Consider the following 12,035-nt stretch of genomic DNA (forward strand, 5'->3'; position numbering starts at 1 on the left):
AGCCAATCTGAAATTTCGTCGCACCTATAATTGAAATCATTTGCCGTTTCACTGAAGTACCGTCTTAACTATTTATGCCGAATCTTAACAGCCTACCACCACCCCTCGCCACTGGTAAATTGGTCTGGACTAAGATTTATACGCAGTAAAGGTAGGGTGGTCTATCTATCTTTAAGACACCATATTTTATCCGCTCCTCCCAGAACAATTATTTATTTTGTATTCACGGGTTACACCATAAACTTTATGGAGAGCTCTGGACCCTCGTATCTATCAATGTGATCGCCTACTCGAGTTTTCAAGCTCTCAAGACATTGACTATATTCAGTGACGTCCCGTGGGGGTAGGCAGATTGAGCGTCGCTTGGGGGCGGCAGTTACTCGAAGGGCAGCAAATCGAGGAGAATCATTAGGTATATAATATAGAAATAGTTACCTAAACTTAGTAACAACGGAAATATATTTCCATTAAAAAAAACAAGCTCACCGGTTGGAAACAAAATGTATTAATTAACGTACAAGGTTTAACAGGACTGTATTTTTGTCGGGTTCGCGATGTCTAGTTTACTTCCGTTGTCCTTGTACGTCACCTCCTTGATGGCCAGATATGACACGTGCAGATTTTTGAATTATAGGTAGGCATATACTTGCCTAATTTAAAATTTATCCAAATATCCAGTCAATCGCGAGTTTTGGAAGTTGCCAGGTATATTTTTAAATGTATCTGAAACCGTGGACTCACAATAATTCTATTGAAGGAGAGATAGCATTTAAATTAGATTTAGTAGGTAGTATATATTTTGTCGGTAATGTACCTATAACACATTTCTTAGATATTTTAGTCAGAAGGGTAATGAAAAATATTGTATAAAAAATGAGGCGGCATTTTGTCTAGGGACGTTACTGACTACAGGAGGACCTCGACTTTCGCATACAATTGGTTCCTGGAAGCGTGTGCGAATGTTAAATGTTCGAAAGTAGAGGGAAGTAAAAAAAAATAATTGTGTGTATTTTAAAATATTTATTTATCAAGTAAATATAAGATATTTAAGAGGAGTTTAAGAGACATGTTTAAGTGAGGTTTGCGGGTGTTTCCCTTTAAAGTTATCAAACGTTAACTGTTAGCCACCTCTTCTTTTTCTTATTTTAAATAAAATATTTTAAATGGTAAATAATTAACTTTTGTATATTGCTTAATGTTCGAAATGTAAAGTGAACCAATCTTTAAATATTAACGCAGTAACCCAGGCTTTTTTATTGATTACCAAATGACTGGAAGCAATTCTTTATCTTTCCCTTTCAATGCTTTGGGATTTTCTGGATGATAAATTAACATTGGCATCAATTTTAAATCACCAGCTAAGTTTCCACCAAGAAGCAATGTCAATCGGTTTTTAGAAGGCTTATGCCCAGGGGCAACTGCTTCTTCCTTAGATAAGAATGTTTGACCAGGCATTTTTTCCCAAAATATACCTGTCTCATCTACAATAAATATTTGGCTAGAGGAATATTCTCCATCTTCAGTATTTTTTTGATAATGAGGAAATAAATTCTTTTGCAGCATTTCTGTCTGCATCAGCCGATTCTCCAGTGAATTTAATATTATAAAAAGAAAACCTCATTTTCAACTTGTTAAACCAACCGTTACTTGCTAGAAAAATCGTGTTAGAATCTTCTTTTAATCTAGCCTTTCAATCTTTGTGCAAACTAAGAGCCTTCGCTTGAATAATTGAAATACTCCGAGGGACATCTTTTTGATGTTGGTCATCGATCCATGATGGCAAAGCTTTTTCCATTTCATCCATAACTATGCCGTGTCTTTTGGAAACAATCTTTAAATATATATTTCCACATTTATCACAACATATCGAAGACCTGTTTGTATCATACGAACGTCCGATTGATGCAAAAGATTCACCGCTATCAGGACGTCTAATAATTTCCATCTTTATTTCGGTCGCGTGAAATTTATGAGTCCTTGATTTCTTTTTGTTCGTATCAATAATGCAGTTTTTTTCCGTTTCTCACTCACTAAACGTATCCTAGCTAGCTCACAAGCAAAGTGACGGGTGTGAGCAGGATGCAAGTGATGCAATAAATGCACTTGCTTGTGAGCGAGCGAGAGGGGGATATATTTACCCCACAGCGCGACGTTTTAAAAAAAACGATTTTTTTAAATGTGCGAAAGTCAAACGTTCGAAAGTCGAGGTCCGCCTGTATATTGAAAATGAACTTAAATTATCCGTAAAGCTCAAAATTCATACGGATGTGCAACCTTTGGATTTATTTATCTGGTCCAAGTATTATTCATAAGATTAAGAAACATATTATTAATTGTGAAGAATAAATTGTAACAAGAATTATTAATTGTGAGCCGTAGACAACTTTTAAATTTAATATGATGTTGGTCGGTGGATTTGTATAAAATTCATCGCATTTTACGCACCGAATTAAAATGCTCCAATCTGGTCATACTAATTACCTACTACATATTAATAATTATTGTTGTTTTTCAGTGTGCGAACAGTACATCGAGGCGATGCCCATATCAGTTTCAACACAAATAGTTGGAGGGGAACTAGCGACACTTGGAGAATATCCTCATATGGTAAAGAAATTACTTATAATGTTTTAAGATAATATTATATTAGATTGGGGCAGGCGTAACAAACTACATAGTATGGTAAAGGTACATGTTCAAATACGCGCATTACCATGATCTTATTCCCCATTTTATTTATCGTTTGTCAATTTATGGCTACGGCCGTATGTTGTAGCTTAGCCACTGGGAAATGCCAATAGAAATGGCGTATTTCAAAAAAATACTACCTAATTCTTAGGTCAATAATTATTATAAAGCAAACTTTATTCGTAGAATGTTTATCACATTTGAATGGACAAAGACATAGCTTATAATTAATATCTTTAAAAATATCTTTAAATTTGTAAATATTGCCCATTTTTTGAATAATAAAATGCCTTAAATATGTTACTATAAGTATGTCAATATAAATTTTACTAATAGTTTTACAAATGCTTTTAAAAATTAATAAATATAAAAAATCTTAACACCACTTCACATGGACCTACTGAAATATGACTATATTCTAAAACATTAGAGCGAGAGGTTTAAAATAATACTATTTTATGTAATAAAAATACTTTATGCAGTCATCAAATGTTTAAAATAAATATAAAGGATAATAAGGCTTCAAAATTATGTAAATAGATTATCTACAACGTTTAAAAAATGTCCAGGACCATGCTTTGAAAATAGCATAAAAGCTCCATTTTGACGTACGCTGAGCATGTGGGCCGTTAACAGTTATTACCGCGATAGTTTAAAATACACACTATTGCTACAAGTATATCCATGCAAGTGTACAGAAGCTATAAGTATCGAAGTAGCGAAGGATGGATGTAGGCTGTTAATATCCGCCATTAATAGTGCACATTAACCTTTGTTAGTCATAAATGTATTTGTTGTTATTGAACTAAGCTACAATTTACAGATGATGTTGGTTAGATTTGAAAAATCAATCAAACCATAATAGTTTTGGTATACTTTGGGCGATAAGAAAAAGTTGTGCACACTTTATCATTCATACTTATTTGTTTTCGTTGGATTAAGAATACTTATTACACATAATATTATCGTTGGTTATTTTTTTTTAAATTCGTTAAGCCCTGCCTAAAGCAAACTAAAATAGACAAAAATATTATTCTATCTATATAATATCCAAAGTTTTGTATGATTTAATTGCATAATTTTAGATATTTTATAGATAGACGAGTATTTTTGACTATTATCTTTAAGGATTGGTTTTCGGAGGGGTTTGATTGAATTTTTAAAACTATCCTTAAATTATATAGTCTTATTTCGATGAAAACAAATATGTATGCTTAGGGTGCACTATTTATGGCGAATCTTAACAGCCTACATCCATCCTTTGCCGCTGGTATATAATATAATAATATGTAACAAAATATTGATAAAACTACCACTACAACACCTCTGACCATAATCTTAAATACTAATTAAAGATTTTCACATCTCGATTTGTATTCTATGCAAAGCTGTAGGCCGTGTAAGCACATCTTTAAACTAGGAATTTTAATAATATAAGAGATTTTTCAATCACAGTATCTTGATATTTTTATTAGAGTTATAATAGATGTTGCTCTTTTTTCAGGTTGCTTTGGGCTACGATGATGGAAATGATCTCAACTTTGACTGTGGAGGAACTCTAATTTCTGACAGATATGTTCTCACAGCGGCGCATTGCGTAGTGTTAAGAGACAGGTATGCATACTCATTCATTTATAAGTTAAAAGAAAATCTGAGTTATTATTTAATGTTACATTTTCACATTTGGTTGTTATCGTAATAGATTTTTTAGTTGCCACTGCGTGTTCTTTCTCCATATTTCCTCAGCGTTTTGGGCTTGTTGCACAGGCCATTATCAAAAGAACAATCTCTTCATAATTAGGAAATAAGGAGGAAGAATACGCGGGTTAAACTCAAAAATCTATTAAGAGTCATTATTTCCCTGTCTGTCAAAAACTGTGTGCTACGTCACACTAGTATGCTCCGAGGAGTTATAAATAAGCCACGAAAGAAGATACCTGTGAATCAAGCGTTAGAATTATTGTTCACAGAAAGCTTAAAAACTTTCAACTTGATTGGTTTCCTGGGGTAGACGCTTTCTCAACCAAATCTTAAATAAATTAAATTTGTCAACTCCAAAAGACAGTAAAGTAGGAAACCTCAACATCATTTTCTAACTATTCTCCATCATATAATTATGAAATATACAAGTGGGTCACCAATCCTTTTGCAAGATACGACAGTATAGACCTGACATTAACAGTGGAAGAAAATTTAATAAACTTGAAGAACGATCCCGTATACAAAGACATATATTCTGAGCTACAGTTGTTATCGACATTTTGGATTTCGGTTTGGAATCAATAATCTTGATTAGCTAATTAAGACATTGAATAATTAGGGTGAATAATCCACCTATCAGAGTCACTTAGTGAAAAATATTTTTATTTAAAGACTAACTAATTAAAAACAATCAATTCGTTAAAGGATACCATTATATAATTACATTATATTACATATGTTAAAAAATAATTTGTAAATACGTTAATAACGTTTAGCTTTCCCACTTCAGTCAGTGAGTTAACCGTCTAAACTGTCGAAAAGTGGTATGTTTTAACAGCCCCTCTCTCGGCTGTGTTAACTTTTAGTGCGAGATAGACAGTTTTGACAGTTTAGACGGCTAACTTATTGTAACAATTATAATACCTCAATACATAAATATGATGAACTACCGCCAATAGCCGCCGATATCCACCTTGTATATAGAATACACCCACTGAAGCATTTTTGTTAGATGGCAATTCTTATGATATTCTATACTGGCCAAACAACTCAATAAAAATGTATCATAAAGTCGAAAGAAAAAATACGTTTAAAAGGCTTGTTTACCTTGCCCATTTACCTACTAGACAAGCAATAATTATTATTAGATATAAAAAAAAAACTAAATGAGAAATTTTATCATAAGTGAACAGATATGATACATTTAAAAAAAGTCTCAGGGCACTTAAGTCGTTCTGCCTCTCGCCATCCACCAAAAACAAAAACGTGATTTTGACATGATTTGAAGAAGTGTAGACATGTAAAACAAGATAACAGCGTTCAAAACGTCATGCATGTGTCGATGCAGTGGGGTTCAAGGTTAGGTAACCTCATTGTTGTTTTGGTGATTTCGGCAGATTTTGCAAACTGACAATGTTCGTTTAAAGCAGCGATACTCAACCTGCGGCCCTTTAAGCTTTTATGTGCGGCCCGAAACACATTTATTATCAGGAATGTCGTATATCTTGAGATTCGTTTCGACTTTTTCGACACCCGAAGAGGATTGTCATTATGGTCCATATCAGATCTGGTATAAGAGTGTTGCTATTGCACGCGATTAATTTAAAAAACACGCATAAATTATAAAATCTCAAAAATGTTTCAAAATGTGATATCGCATAATGGAAATTGCGTGACATCTATCTATAATACATGTGCGAATGTCGCTATGCGCGAATTTACTTGCTAGCTACTGTATTGAGTGCGTTGTCCATTAATAATGTCATTGTTCAGAACATAGAAAATGCTACTGTAGAACATCACACTGCATTTAACCTAATATGGTAAAGCGTATATCAATGATATATGTTCCAAAAAATATACTTTATAATGAGTATAATAATATTAATACAATGCTACTATAATTCTAATACTATCAACCGAAGGTACTTGGTGGAATTTGAATTTAAATTCTAATGGATTTAAGTTTTCATGATTTGTTTCGTTACACCAGTAGTAATGCGGCCCGAGTTACTTTACAAATATATGTATTTGGCCCGAAGAAAAAAAGGGTTGAGTGTCATTGCTTTAAAGTTTCGAAATGTGCTACGGGATGGGAGCATCAGTCTGATAACATTTTGAACACCGAGAAAAACGACATTACACACTTTTTTCCCGTAGTGGTAGCTAACTGTGATGTCACGCGATAGTCCGCGATATGCACCATAATATAATTCGCCCTTTAAATTGTCATATTATAGACATAGTTTGTACGACTGTGCAAATGACAGAAGGTGGAATAGGTATTCGTTTTTTTTTTAATATTCTATAAAATGAGTGGATATCAAAATATTTCGTTTTTAATTTGGAATGGTTACATATTATTATAAAGATAAAAATATACATGGGAAAATATCCCTTACAAATTTAATATAATATTATGATTGTGCAATTGCATGATGTATGAGGAAAAACTATCCAAGTATGTTAGTTTATCGGATCCAAGACGTAGCAGAAAATGACGATGTTTCACATACGTGGTGCAATAATATTTATCCACCTTGACACTGGTCTAAATTAAAATGGTGTTTAATTATTAAAAATTAAGTATTTTCTTATTAGCCTTTGTTACGTTATCAACACAAAATGACTGAATGATAAGTGGTAACATCTTGCGAGATTGGACTTTGACAACCGCAGAAACGTCGGCTGCATGACAGAGTTGCAGTCCATCCGGTTAGAAGGTGTCTGTGGCTATTTCCGGTGCGAAAGGAATGATTCGGCGACAACCGGCTGCCATGAAAACAATTATAGATCTTGCTATATTATTGATAAATCCAAGGAACACAAAATTAATGGTTAGCAAGTGGTTTATAACATACTTTCAAGAATACAAGGTACATAATATAAATTCAGAAAGGTTCAAGATCTGGGAGAAATGTAGAAAGTAGTTGAAGCACCTCTCGTGTAGTTATGAGGTCATGCATTGCTTGGAAGTAGAAAATTAAGTCATCATCATCAGCCGGGGTCAATCCACTGCTGGATGAAGGCCTCCCCAAGCTTCTTCCAACTCTCCTCGATACTGTGTCGTTCGCTGCCACGTATTTCCGCCGAACTTTACCAGTTCGTCAATCCAGCGGCTTTTAGGGCAACCCTGTGGCCGTTTTGTGCCCCTTGGGTACCACTGGATGACAGCATTTGTCCAGCGGCCGTCCTTTCGGCGAGCAATTTGCCCCGCCCATCTCTCTTTCAGCTGTTTGGCAACGTCTATTACATTGCATACTCCTGTCTGCTTCCTAACCCATTCGTTTCTCTTACGATCCTTTCGCGTGATGCCCAACATATACCTCTCCATGCTTCGCTGTGCGACTCTTAGCCTTTGGACATCTCTCGTGATGAGGGTCCACGTCTCGCAGCCATACGTGAGCACGGGTAGAACACATTGGTCGAACACCCTACGCTTAAGACACAATGGTAGGTCACTCTTGAAGATACTATTCAGACGTCCGAAAGCACTCTATCCCAGCTTTGTTCTTCAAGAAATTTCATCGTGCATGCTTCCGTCTATGGACACCTGCTGTCCGAGATAGACGTAGCTGCTGACTTGCTCGAGTTTGATGCCATTAATACGGATAATCGCAGGTTCCGAAAAACAGTTCCTCATCGCTTTTGTCTTTGAGACGTTTATCTTTAGGCCGACCGTTTGACTGACATCCGCGAGTTCTTGCATTCTACCTTGGAGGTCTTTCGAGTATAACAGTATCATCTGCAAAGCGCAGGTGACTAAGGTGCTCCCCATTAATTGGAACACTTTCTTCTTCTTTCCAATCAAGTTTCCTAAATAAGTCCTCAAGAGTAGCGATGAATAGTTTAGGTGAAATGGTATCACCTTGCCGGACACCCTTGTTAATGGGGAATTTACACGACCATTCGTGGAGTTTCGCGCATGCTGTGGCATCACTGTATATACTGTTCAATATGTTTATGTAGCGTCTGGAAATTCCTTGGTTGCTAAGGGCGTCTATAATAGAAGATTTTTTTATTGAATCAAATGCCTTCTCATAATCAATGAAACCAAAATATAGAAAATTAAGTAATAAATATAAATAATACTACACTTTAGACAAAATTCTGTGGAGTTGACAATTTTTTGGGCCGCGGAGCTAACAATGTGTGTATATCACAGAACAGATAATAAATAGAAATCCGATAGGCTATACTTATTCAATACACTACATTTTGATTCAGGGTCTTGAATGTGTGAGATTCCTACTAAAATTAACCACGCATTATGGACGTGCTATAGTGTGTGTAATACATCAATATTTAATGAGCGTCAATTTATAAATCGAAAGCAGTTGTCAGCATTCGATGTATGACGTATTCTTGACACGTGTTTAAGTTTATCCCTTATTCTTCTGTACTCGAGATCGGTTAGCTGCTACTCCTTACATTTTAGGTATTTCAGTTCCCATTATTTCTGAGTTCCCTAGTGTATATGTATAACATTGTTTAAAATGACGAAATAATGCAGTAAAAGTACGTACTGACTTCAGACAGATTTAGAATGTCTAATCTCAAATTGTTAAGTGCATATCTACATTTTTTTTAATAATCTCATCTCATAACAGACAAATGCAGCCAAAATCTTCAAGAAAATATTATAATCTATAGGGGATTAAAACATTTCTTCGAAACCTACTTTCAAACAGCGGTGGTTTTAGATACGCAGAGGTCTATATCTATGACGCGTTTGGAGGCCCCTTTATGAGTTTTAAAACTGAGATGACAATTCTTTCTATCGAAGCGAGTGCATCGCCTGCTTCATGCGAAATACTAAGTTAATAAAAAGTCACTGCTTTAAAAAATTGTGATTGCATTCGGTCCATCGTTTGCCGCCCTTTATAATTTGCCACCCCTAATCAACGCATGACTTGCCTGCCACTACAATACGTAGTAATTTTACATAACATATTACTAAACATAATATGAGCGGTATTTTAGTTTAGTAAAGGGCGCAGTTATCTTGTCTTATAATATATCACTTTGGTAGCCGGGATTGTACTATGTTTGAGGCTTTCACGGTTGTTTTTATCGTACTAGATTTTTGGGTTTCCACCGTGTGTCCTTCTTCCTTCTTTACTCGACGTTTCATGCTCGTTGTAGAGGCCATTATCAAGAGATGATATGTTTTATGATGAAAATGTAGTGTAGGTATATGAATGTAAACGTTGCTCTAAGAATGTGAAAAGGAATCCGATTAGCTAAGAGCAAACGTTGCTCAGAGTAATGTGTCAATCGTTACGACCAGCGATACCGGCTCGAATATTGGATTTTGCTGATAGTGCCGGAAACCATGACGCTTTTAACCGTAATCCATCATCCCTATTAATATTTTCAGGGTTTCTATGAATTTAAATGGCCTCGATTGGGACTAAATTGATTTAATTTAGAAATAACGTGAAGAACAGCAGGCTTACACATTCTACTATTTGACGATTTTTTTTGAAAACCACTGTTTTATTCCATTACTTTATTAATCTTTTCGCAAAATTATTAGCATTTTTATATCTTAAACTTTGAGTCATTTATCTAACAATGACGACGTCACGTTAATACATTTTATTCTAAGTAGGTAATATTTTACATATTTAATGGGACAGGACAGCTCTTTTATTAAATTTAATTACTTATTTTTTACATACTTCATATAAAAATATTTGCATTTATCTAGTATCTAAGTGGGTTTCATTTTTACCACGTTTTCTTAGCCCGTATTCTTGTTTGTCCGGAGGTTGTTTATCTAGTACAAATCTTGCAATCGATTTTTAACTAACTTCCCGACTAGCTAGACATTTGAAACTTTTAGAATATATCAGAACACGACGCCTATGCATTCTTTTAATACTTTTAGCCATCTTTAAGTAGAATTGAATTCATTTTCAGTTAATTTTGTTTTGAATGAAAAGTCATTTCGGAAGAAATCCGTAATCCAATCCACTATTATTGGTTACTAAGTGGGTGGTCCTAGCAACTAATTTATTAATATATACGTGCGTTACTATGGAAATCAAAATGACATTTCAGTATTCTGTATTTCGTCGTCGCGCTTGCAAAATCCGCTATGTAATAAAACACAACTTTTCAGGAGAAGGAAAAAACTGATTTACTCAACAATGCCTCACGTTTTTTACAAAGCAAATAAACTGAAAATTAGATAATTACTTCGGATTCAGTATAAATGATATTTTATAATACAATATTTAACACTTTAGTCGTAATATTTTTTTTGTGGGTAAAAGGCACATAGCTTGTTTTATTTGGGTCTTTAAATCCGTTTTGTGGTTGAGGCAGCACATAGCGGATTTAAATTAACGCGTATTTTAGACATAGCGGATTTTGCCCCGGGTAATAATGATAATTGCATAATTTAATGATATTAATTCTATGCGTAAAACATCTTTAACCAAGCCAATAGTCTGTATCGAACAAACCTTTATCTTCCCAGCCAAAATTTGACATATAAATAAGTAATAATTATCGAGTGAAGGGAAATAAAAATATCCAGAGTAGGATGGATAAATAATTAAACAATTTTATTATATCACATCAAGAAAGTTACATTAGATTATAATAAACAGTTGTATTACCTACCTACTTACCAGGCTTTTAAAATTAACACTCTTCTTTAAGTAAACACAAATGATTGTGCAATGTAATGTAATTTTACAATTTTTTATTGTTTAAATATTATTTGTCGACAAACGTAAATAATCCGCTATGCGCATTAGCGCTGGTAGTAAGAGGCGCAATCTGAAGTAAAGGTCAGTGCAAACTCCGTCATGTGTCATTAACAGGCGCAATTAATAGTAACTTTTTTTACTTTAAAATGCGATATGTGACCGGAATATTCATAGCGTATTTTGCAAGCCATTGGTAAGTGAAAATACATAGCTTATTTTGCATTTTTCTAAACTAGCGTTGATATTAGAAAACGGGTTTTACAGGCCCGTCCGTCGCGTCTCATTCTATCACATAGCGTAAAAATGTAAAAACGAAAAAAAAATGTTTGTCGGATTTTGCAGGCGCAACGACGATTTGTTTGTTTGTTGCAAAATAGCAAAAAATGATTTGTTGACAATTGCCTTATTTGTCCTACATTATTAATACATAGAATTGTCAAGTTTATATGATTCAACAGAAAATTGAAATTGATTGTTTTTTATTTACTTCATATCAAGTACGAGTTTGAGCATATTGGGCATAATAATTTAACAGAAAATTTAAAAACGATGTATATAAAAAGTTCTTTTTATCTTGTAATTATTTATTATTTTTATTGTACAGAAAATAATTTGTTGGTATCTATATTTTATCTCTGCAATTGTCTCGTTTCAAAGTTACAATTAATACGACTATGGGTTAAATGTTTTTCTCACTAACTCTGTCTTGCAAGATTTTTGGTGTCAAAATCCTGGCATATAAGTAACGTTATTTTTTGTCAGCATGGCATGGCTATTCTAACTAATTAATACGATAACACGTTTCAATAATTATATTTTTCTTGATCCGAAATAATACAGATATCACCCGGGTAAATTCTGTGTACAAGGTGGTTATTTAAATTGCAAGTTAACACTGCTTACGCGTGCGCTATGCCATTTTTT

The 12,035-nt window shown here is 34.1% G+C and overlaps 1 protein-coding gene across 4 annotated transcripts in view; it reads left to right on the top strand.

The window, feature by feature from the left end:
* Nucleotides 1-12,035, top strand: part of LOC147073521 (serine protease persephone-like) — a 50,899-nt gene that overhangs the window by 24,091 nt on the left and 14,773 nt on the right. For all 4 annotated transcript variants that reach the window (XM_085944319.1, XM_085944318.1, XM_085944317.1 and 1 more), the window contains 2 exons: nt 2,516-2,607; nt 4,193-4,302. In XM_085944319.1, the coding sequence (XP_085800445.1) occupies nt 2,516-2,607; nt 4,193-4,302 (202 nt within the window). The remainder of the gene's footprint in view (nt 1-2,515; nt 2,608-4,192; nt 4,303-12,035) is intronic.

Source organism: Rhyacophila brunnea, unplaced genomic scaffold, assembly GCF_057557595.1.
Source record: "Rhyacophila brunnea isolate RB1 unplaced genomic scaffold, BYU_Rbru_1.0 scaffold_17, whole genome shotgun sequence".
Lineage (NCBI taxonomy): Eukaryota > Metazoa > Arthropoda > Insecta > Trichoptera > Rhyacophilidae > Rhyacophila > Rhyacophila brunnea.